Source organism: Lissotriton vulgaris, chromosome 5, assembly GCF_964263255.1.
Source record: "Lissotriton vulgaris chromosome 5, aLisVul1.2, whole genome shotgun sequence".
Classification (NCBI taxonomy): Eukaryota; Metazoa; Chordata; class Amphibia; order Caudata; family Salamandridae; genus Lissotriton; species Lissotriton vulgaris.
In genome coordinates this window covers 249,877,988-249,902,775 of record NC_141693.1, presented here as the reverse complement: position 1 = coordinate 249,902,775, position 24,788 = coordinate 249,877,988, and the positions used below count along the sequence as shown (strand labels likewise).

General features: G+C 48.4%; 1 protein-coding gene across 1 annotated transcript in view; it reads right to left on the bottom strand.

Annotated features, from left to right (window-relative positions):
• LOC147710617 (natriuretic peptides A-like) overlaps nucleotides 1-1,556 on the bottom strand; it is a 29,475-nt gene extending 27,919 nt beyond the window's left edge. The window contains exon 1 of the mRNA XM_086921291.1: nucleotides 1,341-1,556. Within this exon, the coding sequence (XP_086777417.1) occupies nucleotides 1,341-1,454 (114 nt within the window). The 5' untranslated portion in view covers nucleotides 1,455-1,556. The remainder of the gene's footprint in view (nucleotides 1-1,340) is intronic.
• Between the last annotated feature and the right edge of the window lie 23,232 nt (nucleotides 1,557-24,788).

Genomic DNA, 24,788 nt, shown 5'->3' with positions numbered 1-24,788 from the left:
TGTAACAAAGCTATGCTCCTGGATAGGGACAAACACAAGAAAAGGAAGGTAAGACATCGAACAATAAGCAAACAAATGAGAGAGACAATAAAGCCAACCAGTGGTAAGCAATGGGAGATCATTAAGCCCGCTATAAACTCACAATAGGTCTTTTGCCACCAGACAGCTTGCACTGCCCAGCAGGCTCGACCTAAACAGCATTAAATTAATAATTTTCTGAGTTGAGGTTGCATATAGCAAATAACCAATCCAGGCATCCCACAAGTGCTGGCAAAGTTCAAAAAACAAGACAATAATAAATAATAATAAGGCACTGGAGTTACATAGAAAATTCAATTTAATAAATTTGATAAAAGTGTCATGAAAAAGTTCATTGACATAATGATGAATTAAAAAAACCACACAATAAAAATATTTCTTTCGATAGATATATCATTTGTACATGCAATTTGTATTAATAGTGTTCCCAATGATACAGAAGGGAAACCATCTTCACCAGTCAACTGCACCATTTCTTCATCAAGCATACCATCTTAGAGATTTCTAATCATGACTGTTTACACTCAATTTTAATGAAGAGATCACCGTGAGGCAATATAAGGCAAGAACTAATAAAGACCTGGGATAACAATGGGCTCTTTTCAAGCAGTGCGCCTGAGACAACACCCAGCTGCAAATGCTGATTTTCGGCTATCCGCTGGCTTTATGGCAAACTCAGTACCTTACCGCTGTGCCAGGGAGCAGCTCCAGCCGGGGTTGCTTGGCAAAGTTACCCTATTGGTATATGTTACCGCTCTGGAACTCACTTTGGTGGGCATAGGCTGGGCCGTCTTAACAGCATTATAGGCCCCTGGGCAAAGCAGTGCACTGGGCCCTGCATACATATGTTTAACGGAAAATTAGTGTTAAATTCTGGTCTGCATGGGCTCCACTGCGGTGGGGCCCCAGGCAGCTGCCCAGGGTGCCCATGCGTTAACATGGCACTGGGTATAGGTCCCGGGGTTAATGCACCTGCTGTGGCCAGGGTGCCTTCTCATGGTCTTAGATACAGATACCTGTGAGGACCTAGCACGAGTTTATTAGACTCAGACAACAACACAGAGAAAACACTGTGTAAACAAACCACCTGGCAGGTGCGTTTAAAAAACAGGTTTGAATGATTATGAGGTTTGCTCTCCATTAACCTTTACGTCGTTAAAAGTAAATAGCTCGGTATGTGGAGAGCCGCGCTTCGAAATGCATATATTTTGGTTCCCGTGGGACATTCCCGCCCACAGCAAAACCGCTGTGCGCGAGGGTCGTCCGATTTGCATAATCGCGCCTTTCATGGGCGCTCTTACCTCCAAGTCCGCGAGGTCGGAGCGCGAGATGGCGCCGTAGAGGGGGCTCCCGGCGGCGGTGAGCTGCAGTCCCAGGACGAGCGGGAGGAGCAGGCTGAGGCAGGGCGTCACCATGGTGCACTGGGTGGAACAAAGCGCGCCGGATTCGTGCTCTCTTCTCTTGAGCCTCTGAGACAACGTGGCCGATCCCTCCTGCCTCTCAGAGCTGTCCTACAACTCCACAGCCCAGGGCCCCTTTTTTATATCCAGAGAAACGAGGCCACTGCCCGAGCAATGACGCCTGTGACAGGCATTCTGTCACTTCGGAGTGATAAAAGGTGCGCCCCCGGACAGCAGAATATTCCCTTTTAGAGTTATTATCTCAGCTATCCGGCGGGAGAGGGGTCTCGGTCACTTCTGTGGAAATGACAATGCGAATGGTCACGCCGGGAAGCTTCACATTCCTGGCGGATAGCTTCGAGAGGTGGTCACATGCAAGGTGGTGGAGATGATGGGGGAACAGCTTGCTTATCACAGATAGACGGGGAGCCAATCAGAGGGCTGCGTCTCTCTTAAAATTTCACACCTTCATGTGCAATAGGAAGTGCTGATGGCACTGTGTCTAATCACATCAGCTCAGAGGCCTGATGAGCGCATCTCTACTCTGACTCCCTAACAACCACACTCCACTAGCGAAATGATTATGAACATCACCAAAATGGACCCAGATAGCAGTTGAGCAAGCATGGTAGGTTTTGCCAACCGCTGTAGTGTTTGCATCCTGCCCGCCTCTTAGCCAGGCCATTCAGAGCGGACATTGCAGAGGCCTAAAGGGAGGCTTTCAAGATTCTATTAAGATGCGCCCCGGGTGAGACCTGTGGTGGCACGCCACAAATTAGCCTTATGTTGCAAGTGTTTCACCTCCAGGCAGTACACAGGTTCTCAACCCAACCCAGTGACCTTTCTTCACATATCCATGAAATAAGTTGAAAAGATCTCAGTTCACCTTACGAAGAATTTTCTAACCGCCAAGGCAGTAAGGCACACCACCCATAAACACATTGAAGCCGTTTGGCAAATCTGGAAAAAGTTTGGTTTGTTCCTCTTATTGAGAGTCTATGGAATATTATTATTATTTGATTGAGACATACTACCAATCAGAAGAGGGCCAAGCCTGACTATGTAGAATGGGGTGGGCTAAGTTTTATAAAGCACTGAATAAGTCCATAATCTTATTGCATATTATTTTGCCTCCTGCAGCTCTGTCCATACAGTGAACAACAGCTATTTTTCTGGACTTTTTTCATAATTTGCCATCACTTCTAGGTAGTGCCCTTAAGCTGCTGTTCTTACTCACTTTAGATCACCTAATGGAATTTCCATCTCTACATAGAAATGAGACAAGTTACAGCATACAGCCCTGCCTTGATGTGAAGAAATGTAGACGCATGCTAGCGCTGTATTTCTGGAGTCCAAGATAGGTAGACCGTGCCTTGGAGCCCACTGGGCAAGTCAGAGGTTCAAATCATGTGAAACCGTGTCTGCCACACCTACCGTATACAATCACACCACCATTTTTATTGGGTTCAGAATCTAAAGGTACTCCAATGTTCGTGAACATCAGTTAAAGCACATGAAGAAAGTGTCTGTGGGCCAAACCTGTGTCTTGTTGGGCCTGACTGTCGCATCAAATTCACACACATGCCCTACGTTATAGAGGACACAAAAACACAAGCATATTCCCTTCTTGAACAGCAAAGCACATCAAGGAAGGTGCTGTGGACAAAGCCCACCTCGTGATGGGCACAAATGTCACAGGTTCTGTATAGACACACTGTACTATAGGTTTCATATCAGAAATGTTCCACTACTACCAAACACACCCCTTTAGCACCTGGCACTCACAGGAGTGAAGTCAAACAGTCCAAGACTTACTGAGGGAGGGATTCTGGGGTTAGATCTCATGGAAACAAGGAGTTCCTTTATGTCCCTGGGGTCTCAAGGACAGGAGGCCAGCCATCCTGCCCTTTGAGAGTACTCAGGGTATTGGGTCATGACAGTTGGCACTTAGCTGCAGGATAGCAATGTCCAGGCAAAATTAAACAAGTGATAGTCCCCCTTCTGGAGCACGACAACCTCCAAGCCACCACAAGTCTGCAGATAATCCAGTTGCGGTCCCTCCTGCCCTAATGATTTCTCTTGTTGATGGCTCAGCATTGACCCAGCGTAGTAAGGTTCCAAATCCAAAAGCGTCTCTAACTTCTGAAGCCAGAGCCCCAGTAGTTATACCCACAATGGCCTTTGAAGATACAATCAGATCAAAAGGCCACCTTTGAAATGCACACGCCCTCTCTAAATTTTGTCCTGTCTGCCATCCTACCCCGTGAGGTTTGATCACTGTCTTTAGGGGGCCAAGACTATTGCACCTTAGATTGCAGGTCCCAATTCCACCCCCATGTAACCGTCCCAGAAAGGTCCCTTAGAGTCAGAGGTCTGCAGTTTCCCTTGAGTCCCTAGTTTATGACCTTCTATCACTATACTGCTACTATTCTGCACATAGGAAAGACTGCTCAATAACTTTTCCCTACATTCCTCCATGCTAATCCAATGCGAGAAGCAGGCCATGTTGTACCGAACACACCATCTGGTGCCTTTCACGACTCTTGCATATAATGCACACAAACACATGCCCTACCTCTTCACTCACTTCGATATAGCAAGAGACATGCAGAGCCTTGGTACATAGCTTTAAATGCCAAGCCGAGTGCAGTAACCTGTGCACCCAGGCCCTACCAGGAAAAACCCTTGGCAGGATCGATAAGCTACCTCAGTGGATGGCACAACCAGTGCTGCAGGCTCACGGAGGAGCATTCGAGGTACATGCCCTGGGTACATGTCTTACCCCTAGACAAAGGATTTACAGCGAAGTCGAATCAGCCAATCATGTATACACCGATCACCTGTATGCATATGACAAGCACAGCACTGAATGGCAATTCCTAAGGCTAGCACATAGATCCGTGGAAAACTGGGAAGGAGAAAAGCAAAAGGTTGAGGGAAAGCACTCTAGAAAGGGCCATTTCCAACAGGAATGCTGTGAGTTTCTTCTGTGCAGGGAGAGGCTTACATGGAGAGGAGGCCCCGGTCGAGCTGAGGATTGCACAGATTCTAATAATCCCTGTTCCACCTTGCAGGCCCCTGGTGCACCTCCTAAAAAGAAATTGAAAACACAGGTGGTTCGAGTCCAATCTATGAACCAACCTCCTACATCTGGCAGTGCCAGCTTGGAGTTCTTGCCTAACCCTGACCCCCGGTCCCTCCAAAACATGGCGGTTATTCAACATAAGGCCCTGTGCCCTGTTTGCAGCAATATTGACAAGACTGTCCTCTTTTGGATCTCTATTAAAGACTTGTGCATGATTTGTGAGACTTTCTGATAAGCTGCAGCTCTTTACATTCCAACAGTGTTTGGTTTCATCTTGTGTTCAAACAGAGGATCTGTCCCGGAATGGGCAATTAACTAGGTTCAGGCCAGAAATCATCATGACTCATTACAACTTAGAGCGCAGAATGGCCCCCGAGGGTCTAAAGATCAGGCAGCCTGCAACATAGGGCAAACACCTCCAACCCTCCCTGAAACCCCCACTAAGTCCTCACTAACTATTTTGGATTCACCCTCTGTGTCGACACATTATGTGTTGGTGATGGTATGAGTTCCTCCACTTCCTGAGAATTCACAAGAATCGTGGAGGGAGCTTAAACATTAATGTATACAATGGTAGGGATGCAGGATGAGTCTAACAAATGTTATGTTCCAAAATGTGATTATTATCAGACGGGTCCACTTGGTAGGGTAGAGGAGTGAAGACACATGCATGGGATTGTATTGCAATTCATTTTCGTCAGTCTGCACTGGCCAAGAAGATTCTCCATGCCTGCTCTCACACCCATATACTATCTAAAACTACCTTGGCCATACCTTTAGTGCGATGGTTACATAATTTGAGAAACAAAACTCCTCATAGCTTTACGAATGATCTTGCTCACAATTTGATAATGACTGGAGGAGGGCAATTGGTTTGGTTGTTTCGAGCAGTCTTAACAGTCAAGATTGACTCTGTTTTAAGAGCCCACAGCATAATTGCGAATTTCTTGGTAATGATCCTATGAAGTGTGACCCAATCTTCTCTACCCATATTAAATGTTCCCACTGTAGGCAATGAGGTTTTACCTCCTAGATTAACCAACTTTGATACAATCCATTGTAATAGGAATGATTCAAATGCAGTAGGGCTTTTATCTTGGAATATATTACAGGTTAAAAAAAGCTGAACATGGATGACTGTAAGGAGTAAATCTATACATTCCATATCCTTTGTTTCCCAGAAACATGGGTGTTGCAGGGAGTTTACATGATTGGTTATGTGGTGTATTCTATACTGGCTCAGCCCACTCGTCCTGGAAGAACCAAGGGAGGTCTCGCAACATATGTCTTAAACTTTTTCCCAAGGAAGAAGGTAAAGTTTTGTAAGAACTACATAGTTTTTAATTTACTTGTATTTGAGTTGAAGAAAAAGTGGGATATGACTATAGTCATTTCTTATAATAATTGCTTTGATTCTAAAAGTAGTCCGGTGGTGGTCGGCTTGGATGAATCTCTCCCAGGGAATATTATTGAGTATGCTAATCCTCTCCGCGTATTCTATGTAGGTGATTTTAATGTCCACCACTGTAAGTTGCCAGCTAAGCCAGTGTCTAGCTTTGTTGATTCAAATGGGGAGGACTTAACACATTTTGTTCACGATCCCAATGGGGAGACACTTAATTACTTGTTAGTCAATTATAATCTGATTGTGACCAATGATATCGACTCAATTTCATGACATCTAATGCCTACATTTTCAAGCAATCAGTGTACATCCACCATTGATTTTATTTTGGTCTCTGAAATATTGAGTAAGAGTGCCAGTGACTTTGACTCAGTGTTTACATGTAGTGAGCATACAGGTCTTACCTTAAGCTTGGGCTTTGGGTTTTGTACGAAAGACAGTCTAAAGTTAGCCATAACCCCGTCCTGGCTTGCAAACATAATTTTACTTTAGAATGGGCCATGGTTGACACTAATAGTTTTCTTACCTCTTTTTTCAATAGAGCCAGTTAAAGGTAGTTACCTGCCTTAAAACCAATGCAGAGGCTAATTAGGTTAGGTCAGCATTTCTTGAAATTTAAGCTAACATAAGTCAGGCTCCAATAAGCTCTAGAAAATCTCCCCCACGTAAGCCTTATGGGTGGTTTGACAGTGTCTGCCCTAAAGCCCAAATGGCACTTCACACTGCCCTGTATCATTGACCCAGAGATGTGGAGATAATTAGGAATGCGCACACTCTTTATGAATCAGGCTTGGAACAAGCAGATTAAAGAGGATGCCTGAATGCCCTGTATTTAGCTACTGTGCAAAAAAAGATAGTGCTGTTTTTTAGCAGGTGGTAAATGCCCCCTACTTTGTTGACCCATCGAGTCCCTCTCTTAAAGTGCATCTTTTGCACCATTAGTGGGTAGAATATTACTCTAACATCTATACCACCCAAACTTCCGTGGAGGATCAAGTGGAGGACAGGTAAAGGGACTATATAAAATCCAAAAACTCCTACTTGCTATTTAGTTTACTGAGATCTGTAGAGCATTCGATGAAAGTAAGAAGGGGAAGGCCACAGGCCCGGATGGGGTCCCACTGGATGTCTTTTCTGATACGTCGGATCTGTGGGCTTATGCTGACCAACGTGTTTAAGGTAATAGTTAAGGTAGGCCCCCCTGAGATTTAGAAGCACTCGGTATTTACACCCATCTATGAAAAAGGGGCTAAAGCCCAGCCAAAGAATTACTGGCCCAAATCTCTACTAGACCCCTCTGTAAACATCATGTGCCGCATTTTATTGCTTTGGCATTAGGACTGGGTGGCCGAGAATGACATCTTAACCAATACCCAATGCGGTTTTAAGAAAAGTCTGGGCACCGTAGATCAATGCCTAAACCTGAACGTAGTCATAGACAAGTACACAGCGGCTAAGAAGGGGACCATATATTTGTCTTTCATGGACCTTACTGCAGTTTTTGACTGCGTTTCACACTCCAAATTGTGGTCCATTATGACTGAGTTAGGTGTGGAGCAAGGCTTTATTTCTCTTATGCAAGAATGCCACTACCTATGTCTGCTATGGTAAGGATGGCGAATGCACAGACACTTTTAGCATTTGACGGGGAGTAAGACAAGGATGCGTTCTTGCTCCATTTTTATAATCCTTGTACATTAATAGAGTTGAAAATGTTTTATTTTTTTTTATTTTTGTTGTTGCTGTTTCATGGTATACAGTAACGTACAATAGATTTTCAATGCAGCGTCAACATTCCGCTGCCACAATCAGTAGAGCAACTTTTTAATATTTTACCCCCCCAACTTAAACTTGCTACTTTCAGGGTTAAGTCAATAATTAGCAATGTTCTATATCAACATTAGAATGTCTAAATGCAACTATCAGGTCTCGGTTCAAGTATACATTTCAGTATGGTCATCCGCGGGCAAGTGCCCATGGTCCCGTACCCTCTATTATCCCCACAGTCCATTCCCCCCCCCCCTCCTCAATCCAGGCCTTTGTCATCCTCCGAGCTGTCCCCATCTCCTTCCTCGGGCAGGGGCTCACAGAGGTCTCCTCTAAATTTGTTCCAGGGTGACCAAATCCCGTTCCATTTCCGAGGATTATGTCTCTGCTGGTACACAGCCCGCTCAGTTAGCATAAGCACATCCATATTTCTGCACCATTGCGCCAGTGTCGGTGCTTCCTGTGCCCCCCAGTTCTTTGCGATGTCACGTTTCGCTAGCATTACCCCTATGACCACCCATCTCTTTGCCTGCAATGCAAGGTCCGTTGGGCCCCAGACATTCAGGAGACAGATCCTGGGATCTGGTGTAAATGGGTTCTGTAGAGTCTGACCAATCGTGCGCGTGACTCGCCGCCAGTAATCCTGTATATGTGGACACGTCCATATAGTGTGGTATAGTGTGCCCTCCTCCCCGCATCTTCTCAGGCAGTGTGGGTGCTCTGCTCTATGTATTTTATACAGCGTCGTGCGGGTGTAGTAGACCCTGTGCAGCACTTTAAACTGGATCAGTCTGAATCGAGTGGAAATACCCGCCTCCCTGGGCGAAGCCAGGGCTGCGTTCCAGTCTGCCTCATCTAGGTCCCCTACCTCGTCCTCCCAATACCCCTTCAGTTTCCCCAGGGGGTCCGGCAGGTTATTCATGAGTTTCCGATAAGTGAGGGAGGTCGCCCCGGCCTCCATGTAGTCTGTAAGCAGTCGGTCCTCCAACGGAGCCGACTCCGGAGGCGCCGTGCCAGTTTCTAGCACCGACAGGAGTGCGTGCCTGATTTGTATGTACCTATATGTTTCGGTCTCTGCAAGGTTGTATTGTTCTTTTAGTGTCGTGAAGGAGAGCACACCCTCCCTGGTCCATAGATCGCCCACTGTGGAGATCCCAATGGTGTCCCACTGTTCGAACCCCTTGGAGCTGCGCAGGTTACCGAGGGCCTTGGCGTCCCATAGTGGCGTGAGCCTGGTGATCACTCCCTCCCACCCCAGCCGTCTCTGAGCCCTGTGCCATAGGGCAACAGTGTGTTTGGTAGGCCCCTCTAGTTTCCTCACCATCCCTTTATTATAGAGCGGGGCTAGCAGAGTGGACAAGCCTAGTTGGTGTCTATCCGCCCTGAACGCTGGGTCGTCTTGTGGTGCGTGGATCCACTGGTTAATCACCTTGAGCTGAGCCGCCCAGTAGTACAGTTCAAGGTTGGGGAGGGCTATCCCACCGCTATACCAGTCCCTGGTCAATTTCAACTGTGCGACCCGGGCCGGTTTGTCTCCCCACAGGAGAGTGGACAATTGGGCCGAGACTTGACGGAAGAACGATACGGGAACCACCGCCGGCGTGTTTTCCAGAACATAGAGGAAGCGAGGGAGCGCCAGCATCTTAAAGAGTGCTGCTCTACCTAGCAGTGTTAGGGGGAGATTTTTCCAAAGGCGCACATCAGTCTTCAATTTGTCCAGTTGGGGCTTAAGATTCCGGTCAAGGAAAGTCGAGTGCTCCCTTGTAATCCGTATCCCTAGGTATTTAAAGGAGATGCGTTCCACGAGTAGTTGGCAATCTGTGGGTAGGATTGGAAGGTCGCCTTTTACCATATATATCACTGATTTGGACCAATTGAGTTTATAACCCGAGGCCGTGCCGTGGCTTTCACATAGTGCCAGCAAGACCGGGATACCGGTCGTGAGGTCCGTGAGGTAGACGAGCATGTCGTCGGCGTATAGGGAAACCCTATCCTCGCCTCCACCTTCCCAGCGTATACCTTTCAGCAGCTGGGTGGTCCTGAGGATCGTGGCCAGGGGTTCTAGCACTAAGGCAAACAGCAGTGGCGAGAGCGGGCACCCCTGTCTCGTACCCCTTGCCAACGGGAACTCTCTTGATATGTATCCGTTTGCGGTTACTCTAGCCATAGGTTCGGTGTATAGCAGTCTGACCCACGATATGAACGTTGGGCCGATACCAATGTGTTCCAGGACAGCAAAGAGATAGCGCCACTCCACCATATCAAATGCCATTTTGGCATCAAGCGACAGTACCGCTGCTGCTTCCTCCAGCTGCGGGGCTCGGGCCAATACTCCGTGCAGCCGTCGCAGGTTTAGCGCCGTGCTGCGGTGTGGCATAAAGCCCGATTGGTCCGGGTGTATAAGGTGCGCCAGATGGGGCAGTAGCCTGGTGGCCAACAGTTTCGCCAGGATTTTACTCTCGGCGTTGAGGAGGGAGATCGGGCGATATGATTCGCACTCCTCTGGGGGTTTTCCGGGCTTAGGTATTGCGACTATCGTGGCCGTGCGCTGATCAGGGGGGAGCCGTCCCCGTTCCCGGCACTCCTGAAACATATCGAGCAATGGTGCGGACAGTGTCTCGGACATGAGTTTGTACCATTCTATCGGCACACCATTGGGGCCCAGTGCTTTCCCGGGGTGTATTGCTGCTATGGCTGCCTGTAGTTCCTCCTCCGTCAGATCGGAGTCGAGCTCGTCCCGGTGGTCTGGGGAGAGAGTGCGGGTCGGCACTCCCACAAGGGAGTTTTCTACCATTTCCCGTGTGACCTCATATTCAGGGGAGTACACGGAGTGGAAATGATCAGCTAGGAGTTCCACTATTTGCGCCGGACTGGTGTGTACCTCGCCTTGAGGGTCTCTCAGTTGTAATATCGCCCGCTGGCCACCCCGCGCCCTCTCCAACCATGCCAGAAGCTTCCCCGCCTTGTCGCCTATGTCGTATATCCTGCTCGCTGTTGCGGACATATTGTCTCGCACTCGGCGGCGCAGAAAGTCGGTGTGGCTCTGCTGGGCCAGTCGGAGTGTGTGCTGGGTGTCTCCGGTCGGGTTCCCCTCGTGGTCTCGTGTGGCCTTTTCTAGTTGTTCCTCTAGGTCTATTAGTTCCTGACGTTGTGTGCGTCTGTGCTGTGCGATTACCGAGATCGCCTGCCCTCGGAGGACAGTCTTGTAGGCCTCCCACAGAATAGTGGGCGACTCCACGGACCCCACGTTCTCTGCAAGGTAGGACCGTGTGCCCTTCTTCAAGGCCCTGGTGACGCCCGGTTCTTTAAGGTAACCCGGGTAAATCGGGTAAGGCCGTCTGCGGGATTGTCTCTGACTGAGCAGAGTCAGTGTAAGTGGGGAGTGGTCAGAGATCCCTCTCGGCCTAATTTGGGAGTCAGCGAAAGTGAGGAGCCCCCCCCCCAACGTCAGGAAATAATCTATCCGCGACAGGCTGTCATGGACTGATGAGTGGTATGTGTATTGCCTATCATCTGGGTGGAGTCGCCTCCACACATCCACTAGACCCTGTGCTTCCATGAAGTCATGCAGTTTGGAGGGCCCTGGTGTACGCATGCGCGTTGGGTGGCGGTCTAGGGAGTCTTGTGCCACTGCATTGAAATCTCCCCCCATAACAAGCTCCCCTTCAGGAAGATCTAACAGGAATTTCCCCAGTTCTGGGAAAGCTATGTTGTGTAGTGCTGGCGGGATGTAGACCGAGACCACGTTCAGTGGCTTCCCCTCCCACTGGCCGTGTACCGCTGCAAAGCGCCCCTGTGTGTCTGTCGCCGTAGATTGGGCTATGAACCTGGATGAGCGATGAATCAATATCCCGGAGCCCCGGGACCCCTTTGTGAACCCAGAGTGTACTATCATGTTGTAGCCTCTCCTGTCCAGGGCCTTCGTGGCTGTGCCGGTGAGATGCGTTTCTTGTAATAGGACCAGGGCGGGGTGCAGCCTCTTTATACTCTGCAGTACCAGCCCACGTTTAATCTTGTCGCCCAGGCCCCTTACGTTCCAGGACATGAAGAGTAGCGGGGATGTCTGCCCTACGTTAGTGTCCTCCCCCATCCTGTGTTGGTTTACGGCCTGTAACTTTACGCTCGGGGATGGTCAGGAGGTCTGTGCAGTGCCCCTGTGCGGTGTATTGTGACCATACCATCTTATACTCGTGTGCCCCATCGTAGCTAACCTGACCCTGTGTAGAAACTAAAAACCAAAACCCCCTTCTACCCCCAACTCCCCCCCTCCCTGCCCCCCTGCTCAACGGACTCAGAACTGCCCGCCCCCCCAACTCAGCAGAGTGCCTGATCCCACCCCTCAACATAGTACTTGCTCGCTGGAGTGAAGGTTTCTCCGTGGTCAGCGGCCCCCATCTTCAGTTGCGGAGGCCTCTCCGCCCAGTGTCCAAGGCAGCGTTTCCTGTTCATATCATGTTCCTGTCAGCGGACCATGGCCGTGTCTTATAGATCTCCGTTCGCCTCGTCCTCCTGATGGTCGGATAAAGGGGAGTGCACCTCTAGATCTCCGTCGTTGGTTTGTGAGCCCTGTCGGGGGCCAGCTGGTCGGTGCTTGTTCTGTCTATTTGAGCGACGAGGGCCCGCCGCCCTCCAACCCTCCAGCCAATCTTGCGCCACCTCCGGTGATTCAAAAAACCAAGTCTTGTTGTCCGCTACGACCCGAAGCTTGGCCGGGAAGAGCATCGAATATGGGATTTCCCTGGCTCTGAGTTCTTTTTTGACCTCAAAGAAGGTTCGCCTTCTCCGCGCCACCTCGGCCGTGTAATCAGGGAAGAATGCCAGCGTCGCGTTCTGGATCTTGATAGGGGGTGAGTTCCTTGCTGCCTGTAGGATGGCATCCCGATCCCTGAAGTTGAAGAGCCTCGCTATGATCGGTCTGGGGTTAGCTCCTGTCTTGTGGCGTCCCCCCGGTACCCGGTGCGCCCTTTCCACTGTGAAGAAGGCGGAGAGTCCTTTGGGCTTCAGAGTGTCCTTGATCAACTTCTCGACATATAGGTCCATTGCCCTCGTGTCTTCCGATTCCGGCACACCAATAATGCGGATGTTGTTCCATCTCGAGCGCCCCTCTTGGTCATCGAGCTTGTCTCGTAGTTCTCTATTCTCCTTCGAGATGCGTTCCATACTAATCTGGAGTTCCGAGACGTCCTCGACCAGGGACTTGGTCACAACTTCCATATTGTTCACTTTCTCTGTCATTTTATGGAAGTCCGCCCTTATAAGTGTGATCTCGGCCGAAATCGATCCCACTGTGGCCTGTACCTGCGTGAGGGCCCGCATGACGTCGTCAATGGTCGCTTTCTTGCCCCCGGTCACTTCGGTCGTCTTGCTCGCCTGTGTTTTGGCGTCCTGCGAGGGGGAGGGGGAGCCGGGTTTTTCATAGGCAAAGCGGTCCAGGCGTGATTGTGATGTTCCGCCTTTATGCCCTTTACCAGCCATCCTGGGTCACCTGGGCCAAGCTATCGTCCTCTGCCAGCTGCTGGGGGTCTACCCTGGGCTCCCGCTGTGACTACGGGGGGGATTGTGGCCCCCTTGAGGCGTCTCAATGAGTTTGCGGATGTTCACGGGCCCCCGGTGTGTGGTGGCCGGCTGGGTCACTGACTCAGTAGTGGGGCACGCAGTCGAATGTCACCGGTCTGCAGGACTCCCTCTGCCCCCCTCCGCCACCGCTTACAGTGACCCTGGCTCACTGGAGTTTTCGTGTTCGGTCCCCTTATGGCGACGGGGGGGGGGGGGGGGAGGTCCGGGTTGCACCCAGAGAAGTCTTTCCGCTGCGAGGACGGGTGCTCCGCGCCGGTGCCCTGTCGGTTCTTGGGCGGGGACTCCTTGGGGCTGGTGCGCTTTGTCAGGCTCTCTGATCGGCCAGGGGGGTGGATCGCCGTACTCACACGGTGGCAGCGCGGTTCCGCCGCAGCCAGACTCTGCTCTCTGGCCGCTGCTGCTGAAAATGGCGTCAGCTTCCCCCGTCGTCGCTCTGGGCGCTGGAGCCCGCTTTCCTCGAGCGTCCCCCTCACCTCCGCTGAGCCTCCTGACAGTCCGATCGGCTCCCCACGGTCCGGTAACGGATGCTGGAGGGCTCGGCTTCTGAGTACCCTGGCGTTCTCCGCGCTCGGTTGTTTCCGGCGGATGGCTGCCTGGCTCAAGCCGCTTCCGGTCGGCGTGCTGCTCACTGTGCCTCCCGGTCCGGCGGCCGCCCACAGGCCCGCACGGGGCGCTGACAGTAACTGATGTTCCTGACCTCGGATTGAGGTCCGGCGACTCCGAATCGCCGCCGCCTGGTCCTGGGCTTCGCTGCCTACCCGCCTGGGTAATTAGGTTGCCGGATATATGTTCGGATTAAACTGGGAGCCGCCTTCAACACGGAGCTCTCCTTCTAGGCTGCCGCCATCTTCGGCTGCTAGCCACGCCCCCGAGTTGAAAATGTTTTAAAGTTGAGAGCAAAGGACACACCCTACATTGGAACTCGCCCCCTCCCCCCCTATTTATATGCTGATGATGTGGTCTTAGTGGCTAGAACAGGAAGAGGCCTTCAAAGTCTAATCAATGATTTTATTGTTTTGATGAAGGACCTTGATTTGAACATTAACAAGAGCAAAACGTTTAACCTTATCCGTGGGACTAGGCTGGGCGAAAAAGGTGCTCACTTGATTAATAACTCCAAGGTTTCGGTGGCGGCCACCTTTTCTTACTTAGATATCATGTTTGATGAAAAATAGAAATGTAAACCAATGTTATATAACTAGAAAGCCCTCTTTTAAAAATCCATTTTTGCCCTGCATGGTTTTTGTAAAAAGTTGGGTTCGAAACCAGTGAAAGAGATCTCTTCTGTTTTTTGTAAGTACATTTGTGGCTATTGCATCTTATTGGGCTGGCATCTGGGGCATGATAGACGTAAAGTTGATTCAACAGGTAGAAAACATCTTTTTGAAAAATACACTTGTGGTCCCTCAAAACTGTGCGAATGCCATCTGACATGCAGAATTGGGTATCCCCTATATAGAGGACAGAATTAAACTTTCTCCCCTCTTACTGTGGTACTCTATTTGAGTAAGGGAGGATACAGTCCTTATTAAGCTTATCATAAAGGATTGCTTATGACTTTATTCTGCACTAGATATTCTGTAGCTCACATACGTGAAGTCTGTTTGGGAGCTGATTGGTCGACCAGTCCTTTTTGCCACCCCAGCGTACTGCAAACACCTTGGTAAGGGCACTTTAAAGCAAGTGTTTTATGAGAAGGCTACATCAAAGAGAGACTGTTTAGACAATCTGTTGCACGGTCACGAGGGCCTTCAACAGTATCTCACGTTTATTCATAATAGACATCAGCGTTTCGTCCTCACAAGGGGTGTCATTATGATGACGAACGGACTGAAGTCCGTCTGCCATCGTATCGTACTTGGGACCGCCAGCCTGCAGGGCGGCGGTCCCACAGGGCAAATTACGAGCATTACCCATGTTTTGTGTTGCGGCGGGTGCTGCACTCTGCAGCACCCGCCACAAGACAGAACAGACACTCCACACATATCCCTGCACTACGTGGCAGGCACCATGCGGTGCCTACCACATGGTACAGGGATATGTAGGGGGTCACCGTAGGTGCCCTGTCTGGGAGCCAGAGGGTATGGGGGCCGCTATGGGCCCTCAAAGTCCCTTTCCGCCTGCCTGTTCATGGCTGGTTCACCACCATGATCAGGCAGGCGGAAAGGGACAGCGTAATCCTATGGTGGTGCCCGGTTGGCACCCCCACCATTGTAGGGACTACGAGCCCATCTGCTGCACCGGCGGGCACAAGGAGCCCGTCGAATGAGTGACGGTCGGTCTTTATGACCGCCGCACGTCCGCCCGCCATCATAATATGGCAAGCAGTAAAGTTGTTTAAGATGGCCGCCACCGACAGCCTGTCGGTGGTGGTATCCCCGCCATCGTAATCGGGCCCTGGGTACTGTTTTAAGTTAATACCTCTCCTGGTGGAATTTCCTGCCAATAGTTTCACTTTATAAGAAATATGTGTATGCCCCTGAGATGGTAAGTTTTTTCAGTCGACCCTGCATATTGTGTTCTTTTGATATTTTTATCCACTACCTAGAAAGAAGTTTATACCTCCAATTGTTAAAGATTTTAAATTTCGTCAATGAGGGCTGGCTTTATTGTTTTTACAGCAGTTACATACTCCTCTGATATCCAGCGCGTTGGCCTCTTTTATTTGGCATGCTTATACTTTTTCCACTCTGTGTGCACCTGCATCATTATATTGTGATGGGTGGTTATTTATTCAGTGTGATTCACTGTGTCTTACTCTTTTATGCCACAGAAATATAGCGAATAAAGATATATTTGAATTCGAGAAAGGATTTGTACTAGACGACTGACATTAAGACGTGCCCTCAGTGGCAGGATGTGTAATTGGGAGAAGGTCGCCCAAGAGTACAATGTTGGCAGAAGGTGAGCTGTGCAGAGCAGGCAGCCCAGCCGATTCTGAAGCACAGGAGCAAAGGTCATAACAAGAGCTCAAGGTCACCATCAGACTTGGTAATGCTGCGAGTTGCTCCAGTGCACATTTGCAAGTCATCAACCCTTGAAGCATACTTCCAAGGAAGAAGAGGCCACATTTAAAAATGTCCCCAGAAACCGTTTTAAGAAGACTAGGTCTGCCACAAGGAGATGATGAATAATGTCTTATTAATGCGTGGGTGTTTGGGAGAGAACTCGTTAGTATGTGACAACTCGTGCGCAGCTCATGGGCATTTGGAGGTGTCAGGAAAAGTGTGACATGCTGCCTCTCATTTACATCCATCTCATGCAACACCCTGTGTGACCAGGGGAACTCGTGTATTTTATATGTTCTCTTGCCCAAGCGGCTGGGCAGATCCTGTTGGGGCTGAGGTAGGATGGGTTTGTTTGTGTTCGGGCCCCTCCTCAAGCTGAAATACAATGAAACTGAGGGGCATATTTTTAAGGGGATATCACCACCATCGTCACTTTTAACGATGTTCTGGTGGCGATATGCCCTTCTCCATAGTGACAAACCAGTGTTGAGCTACTTTTTGTGGCTTAACACCACCTTGTAAATAAGGCCCTTTTACACGCATCACTTAGCATGAAAGGGGCGTGCAAAGGGTGCTGCTGTGGGCGTTCCACCACAACACCCATTGCCTTTAACGCTGCCCCAGATTTACAAGGGGTATAACTCTGTGGCAGCACCGAAAATGAACGCAATGCAAAAGCACGCATTGGAATGGCAAAACGAGGAGAAATTATTTTATTGTCCTCTTTTTGGGTTTTTCCTATGTGTGCTGCAGAAATGTGTGCTGCATTCTGCAGCATTCATAGAAAGAGCAAAATGCCATGAATGATGAAGGGGCACCTTCCTGCACATAAACAATCATTACATAATAATGATTTGCTACTTCTAGCACACATGGAAGTAACAAATCACTATTATTGATTGTTTATGTGCAGGAAGGGACACCTTCCTGCACATAAACAATCATTCCCTGCAATGCAGGCATCCTAGAACTATGGTGCAAGGGTGACTGCGTTGGCGCTTGGCAGATAAATTTAACGCCAGTTCTAGGGAAAACACAGGAGTGCGCCATATTCTTGTGAATACGGCACATCCCTGGGTTTTTTAAAATGTCAGTGCACAGCGCTGCCAAATTTGGCCCAGCTCGCCAGACGAGCTAAAAAGGTTAACTGGAATACTAACAGAGTGAATACCATCGGTTCACCTTGAGTCAATCATTTCACCAACCACTTTTTAGGCTCCCCTGATGATATGACGTAGATTTCAAGTCACAGAAATGGCACATATTCCACACTATATATTTGCTGTGAGTGGGTGTGTTTGCTAGCATGAATGGCATGTGTGCAACCCTCCCACCCCAAAAATGTTGGGAAGAAAGTCGAAGGTAGCTGGAAAATTCTTTTTGAAGAAGAAGGTATTGTTTGTTATCAGGTATTTGTATAGTTTTTGTTGCTTTGCATCACATTGCTCTGTTGTTTTGGCACAGTAGGTCGTACCTTTGAATAGGCCCAGAAGTGATTCTGAGTGGTCGAGGATTCTCCTTTTGTTCTGTCGGGTTGATAAAGTGTAAGTTTATAGAGTGTCTTATGTGGGAAGAGTGAGGGTTGCAGGGTTACTCCAATTGTGTACATATCATGTAGGTGGGAGGAATCCAGAGGTGTAAATATGGGTGTTTACCATCTTCAAGCAGCTGGGTAAGTGTTGTTTAGCTACTTATGCTTTGTTTGTAGGGTGTGGGTTTGTAGAGGATTTTGCGGGCGTGCAAGTGTTGGCATTGAGAAAATATTTATTCCAGGAATCCATAAAATTGGGGTCAAGGTGTGGCAGTGCAAATGGGTGGATAGGTAGATGCGTCACTTTTTAAACCCCTGCGCCACATTATACCTGTGTCAGGTATAATGTATGCAGAGGGGGCGTTCCCCCACAAAAAGCCTCGTAATAGTGACGCAGTGAAATCTATGAGATTTCACTGCGTCACTTTTAGGACGCTGTTGCGTCAAAATCTTGCGCCTGCCTCACTGCAGGCGTAAGCCTGACGCAAGCCCTTTCACATGGGGCTTTCCCCATGTGAAAGGACGCATTGCTGGAGTTGCGTCACTTTTGTGACAGAATCCAGCAATGCGTCACTTTTGCGCTTCCAGATACGTCAGAAATACTGACGTATCTGTAACTCCTTGCGACATGATGCGTCATACATTAAATATGACGTATCATTGGTGTTGCAAGGAGTGCGCAGTGAAAAGTGACGCATCGCTGTTTTCAAGCAGCGATGCGTCACTTTTCATAAATGAGGCCCCAGGTGTTGAACAAAGTCGAAAACCTGCCACCTATATTACTCTTAAGTCTTTGTTAAGTGATAAAAAATAATCTGGGTGCCTTTGTTTTCCTTCATTGCATTGGGATCGAGGTGCTAGGGTCCAGATAGCTCACAGCCAGGATGATACTTGAGAAATGCAGAGCTAAAGGCCCTTTAAACCAGGCCTTTATTTTGGGCCCAGCTGGAAAATAAAATATGAAAGCCCACCTCACAACCAACAGGCTGCTGCTAGGAATGGAAACCAGACAATGTGCAGGCGCTTCTGAATGTGTTCCAGTGTCAGCAAATGACACCAGGAAGGATTCAGCATATTTCAATCGATCTGCCAGAGCCAGTACGGTAATAGCTGCTGGAGCCAAGATTCAACTTGAGCCCCTCATTTACTGCACTGGGAAGCATTCAGCGTCATGTCTGCAGGCCAAACTGATGCTTTGATCATGATGCAGCATATTGCGACTGTGCCTATGCATGGTGTGCAGCAGAGGCGCGTAAGATGCATAGAGTAGTGCATGCATAAACTACCATCCTTGTCTGAGGGGACAGGTGCATCTGGGAAGTTCCAGGTCTTTACCACCTCCTGAATTCCTCTTGGCCATTCCTTCATGAGGCTAGTCAAGTGTGCTTCTAAGAAGCAGGTCATCACCTCTGACAGTAAGAGTAAACGCTGCCTATTCCTTGATGGCACTAGTAGTCAAGCAGAGACATCCGCCATCTTGCAAATCAGGTTATTTATTCAGGTTCTGTTTTTTTTTTTTTTTTTTTTCAAAACCTTTATTGCACTTTGCATAGCACACAGCGGAATGCCTACAACCCCGAGGGCCGGCCGCTATCTGAGGATCAGTGTACACAGAGATTTTCAGCAAACAGGATAATCATACCACAGTGTTAATAAAAGTCTTGGTGTAGTGAGCTGAAACAATAAAAGTGTCAGTTGAGCAATTATTCAATGCAGTAGTTTGAGGTTTTGATGGAGTTTTTTTCGTTTTTTTTGAAAAACAACAAACACAGAACATCAACAGTTAGGAAAGGTAGTGAGGTCTGAAATGAATCAGTGCGTTTCAAGTCTCTAGTGTCCCTCGGGAGTTTGGGATCCTGACAGCCCACCCACTGCGCACATGTCTCTACTCTCCCCACCCGCCCCTACCCCCTCGGACTCAATCGTTTACGCACTAAAAGGCGACCCTCTGCAGCCGCCCACGCCCCCCCCACACTCCCTCCTCCTGCCCAGGTTTAGCCCTCCTCGCCCTCCTCGTCAGAATCATCCCACTCATCCTCACGCAAGGGTTCGCAGATGTCCCCCCTGTACTCATTCCATTTCAGAAACCATTCAAATTGAAATACAAGAAACTGAGTCCAAAATAAAAGCAACTATAACGGGTTACAAAAAGAAACTCGATGAAATAAATAAAGAGCTTAACGAGTATAAGGATAACCTAACCCAAGCGAAAGTGAATAAATTTCAGAAAGATTTAAAAAAATTCGAGTACGAAAAAGTGTATCCTTACTCAGCTCCCACTTTTACACCACCTTCCAACAACCCTCCTAACGATGACATGTCAGATGATAATTCATCTAACAGCAGCGGATCCAGCTCAGGATCATTTAAACAAGGGAAAAGACGAGGTAATCGGGGCAACGGGAATAACCGTGGCCAACAAGGCTACCACAACCAACAACCCAGATGGCCGGGGCCACCGCAAATGCCGACCATGGGTCAGCAATTCCCTTTTCATCAACCACCATACCCTATGATGGGCTGGAACCCAGGCTTCTTTCCCCCTCCCAACTACCAACCCCACTACCGCCAGCCTTTTTTAGAACAGGGCCGGAGAGGAAGGGGAAAGAGAAGAGGTGCGGGTCAACCAACGAACCATGTATCTTGGGAGACCGACGACGCAGTGAGCAACCACACCCGCAACAGGGAACAACAACCAGGATCGAGCGGGATCTAAGTCTAATAAACAATCTGTCTGACAAAATACTCACCCCTACAGAAACAGCTGTCCTTGAGAGGGGTCTGGGCTTTGTGCCAACAGCCCGCCCAGACAAGTTTAAACTTCATTGCGAGCTCTCAGCTTTCTTCAGGAAACTAAAGCTGAAAGCATTCTTTGAGGGTAAGGAAGACCCAAATGAAGCCCAACGCAAAGGTGACACTGGTCTTAGATTGAACTCCACCTTCAATCCCCCAGCCCAAACAGTACCAGCTGCTATTACGGCCTTTGAACAGGCAGTATTCTTGGATCTCGAGACCTACCAGGCTGCCCCACCTTACTGCAACTTCAGTACAGAAGAATACCAAGCACTGAAATCTTTACAAAATGATCCCAAAATCACTATAAAACCGGCGGACAAAGGTGGGGGTCTGGTGATTCAAAACACCATTGATTATGAAAAGGCATGCGAAGTCCTGTTAACAGACAGGCGTAATTACACTCCCCTCACAAAGGACCCGACCCCAGAGTTAAAAGCAAGAATCACCACTCTGGTCAAGAGAGCGGAAGACAATGGAGAAATCTCCAAGAACGAGGCTGACTTTCTTAATACCAACGAAGGTATAGTCCCGTATTTCTACACCCTCCCGAAGACACACAAAAACCGGCTACCACCGCCAGGAAGACCGATTGTGTCTGGCATTGGATCTTTGTTGGAACCACTATCTCGGTTTTGTGATCATTACTTAAAACCGTTGGTCCAAAACACCCCAACCTATCTCAAAGACACAAAAAGTCTACTACAACTACTCCAGAACCTAGACTTCCCTGAAAATTCAGTCACCCTAGTGACATTGGATATTGAAAGTCTGTATACCAGTATCCCCCAGGATGACACCATCAAGGTCCTGGGGTCGGTTTTGGATTCAGAGGACTGGGACTATCAAACCTCTAAAGCCTTTATCCTAAACTGTGCCACCATAGCTCTCAAAGAGAATTTCTTTGCCTACAAGGACAAACTCTACCTACAAACGACAGGGACCTCTATGGGCAGTACATTTGCTCCCAGCATAGCGGGTTTGTATGTTGCTGATTTCGAAGCAAGACACATCATACAACCAAACTGCCCCTGGACGTCTTCAATTAAAATTTGGAGACGCTATATTGATGATGTCCTGATGATTTGGACAGGGAGTGATGAGCAATTACTAACCTTTCTAAATTGGATAAACACATTAGATACCAACCTTAAATTCACCTCTGAAGTAAGTAAAACTGAGATTACCTTCCTGGACGTCAGGATTCAAGTCAATGGCACGAAGCTGTCAACAAAAACTTACCAGAAACCAACAGCTCGTAACAACCTCCTACAATTTACAAGTTTCCACCCGAGGCCACTAAAAGAAAACCTCCCATATGGACAATACTTGCGAATCAGACGCAACTGTTCAGAACTCCAGGACTTTAGAACCCAGTCTGCAGACTTAACAGAAAAACTTAAGCATCGGGGGTACCCCGTACAACTCCTCAACAAAGGATACAAAAGGGCACGTAATCAACCACGTGAGTCACTCCTAGAAGAACAGGCCACCAATGTTGAAACCATACCATTGACCTGCGTAACCACTTACAATGCCATGTCTAACTACATGAAAAAATCAATCAACAAAAACTGGCGCATTATATCGAGCATTAAAACTGATTGGGAGAAACCATTGTTCTCTTTCAGAAAAGGGCGCAGCCTGAGGGACAGTCTCGTGCACACACGACCGAGAGCTGAAACCCCAACCACGGAAAGATCCATTACAGAAACTTGGGGTCTCCCACAAATCACTGGACACTTTCCATGTGCCAACTGTAGTGTGTGCCACCTTACGACACACACAAAAACATTAGAACTCGAACCTGGAAAAACATGGACACAAAAATGCCACACCAATTGCAACACAGATAATGTCATCTATCTGATCACCTGTTCCTGCGACCTACGTTACGTAGGAATGACCACCCGCAAAGTCAAACAAAGAATAGGTGAACACCGTTCCAACATCAGGTGTAAAAAACTAACCACTAAACTAAGTCGCCATTTCCTTGAATTCAACCACACCCCCAACGACATGCGTTGGACTATCATTGAACATGTGGTTGGCACAAGAAACATTACTAACATTCTTTTTGAAAAAGAACAAAGGTGGGTCTACAGACTGGGCACCCATCTAATTGGCCTCAATGATGACATACCTTGGAATGCAGTAATCAAGTGAACCAGAGTCTAGCGATATCAGTGTTCATTTTATGATTAAAAAAAAACCCCTGTTAGCTATCTGCTATACACTACTTTATGCGTTTAAGCCTTATACCCATCATGGCGATAAATTGCACATAACAACGATCATGGTCTCTCAGACAACCACAGACGCTTTCCTATGTATATCTTAGCCAATGGAAAGTGAGGCCTCCGTGACCGGCGTTACGGAACCACGCCCATCCGGCAACGTCATCATTACGGCGGCCGCGCTGACATCAGGCTAGTCGCGCAGGCTTCCCCTGTTGCTTAGACAACAGAACGGCAGGCCCACACGTACTCAGCGGACTCTCTGAGACAACGCCCAATAGGGCGTCCGTATCCAACAACGCCTTCGTAGCGTCAGAAAATGAAAACATGCCACGCCCACCCGGAAGCATTTGCCGCTTTGCCTCGCGGCTTTAAAAACAACTTTCGAACCCCCTCATTGATCGTCGGGGTCCAGTACGAGGGCGACGTAGGTACACCACGGGTGCCGAGCGTCGAGGGCGTAAGTAGGAACAACTTACCAGAAACGAGCTAAGTATTGATCGCGCCTCACTAATCATGATTCTAATGCCGGGCTAATGTTTTTCTCTCGTTATGCCATGAAATAGGGTGTGCCAAATACGCTCCCACCCCCCTCCTGAGACCCATGGTGTTTATCCTTAACACCTTAAAAGTGAGACAATTTTAATTGATGATCATTTGTATATATTTTAATTTGATCACAACAATGAAAATCTTCATTTTTTATCCCTTAGTCACTACTAGACTGTACCACAAATAGTACACCACACCTCTCATAGCCCTTGCGAACCCTTGGCTAGAAGGCGGTGTTTAACATAGTGCTATTTCTCCCACAGCTAGAGTGTCTATCACGTTTGGAGCACCATTTTCACCATACAAACTGCTGGCAACTAGGAGCAACTCTAATTGTGTGTCCTGCTATTTTTGTGTCTCTGTCCCTTACCTTTCAGGTGCAGAAAACGAAAATTCGAAGCCTCCTAAACCAGGAGTAATTAGGAATCAACCCAATATTCCTAATTTTTCGCACTTTTTTCACTTTTTCTTAATTTTCACATATCACGTCCCTAGGTAAGGGTGGGCCTTAGATTGCCCATACCGCCAGGGTTTATCACACCCAGTCCTGACGAATTGCCCGGTAAATTGACACCGTTTCGATGGCAAGAAACATGTTGACTACTATTTTCTAGGATCCCACCATTCAATTAAAAGTGGACTGGATCCTCACATATATTTTATACTTGTTGTCCTTAGTGGTCTCTAATAAAAATTGCTTCAGATACACTACTGACAAAAAATTTTTAAAATACCCTCAACACTCACTAATTTTCTTTTTCACTCAACACGCCCTTTACCCACCAACCAGCTCCGCAGTAATCCTGGCGTTGCAGCACACCAAAGAGACATTCGGTCTCTTTGGTGGGGCCCGATGATGAAGCATGTCATCACTAGGTGGTGAGTGAGGGCTTTCCTAAACATCCTAGTACGGTTGTTTTTTGAGCTCCATTATGTGGTTCTTTGTCTGATAGACACTCTTCTTTTGTTTACTGCTCATTCCATTTCAGCCATATCTTATTCCATTTCCCGGGGCAGGCTCGGTTGATGTACACTGCTCGCTCGGTCAACATTACTCGATCCATGTTCAAGCACCACTGGGACTTGGTTGGGAGTTCTGCTGCCCCCCAGCGCTGTGCTATGTCGCGTTTCGCTACTATTAGCCCCGCCGTGACCCAGAGTTGCTCATACCGGGACAAGTCAGTGGGCTCCCAAATATTCAGCAAGCACCTCCTTGGGTCGGGTAGGATGGAGTGGTCTAGTGCCTGTGAAAGCGTGCGGAGTACTTGTTTCCAGTATTCCTGGATCTTGGGGCAGTCCCATATAGTATGGAAGAACGTGCCTTCCTCCCCACACCCACGCAGACAATAGGGATGGGACGCTCTATGTATGCGATGCAGCATTGTCCTTGTATA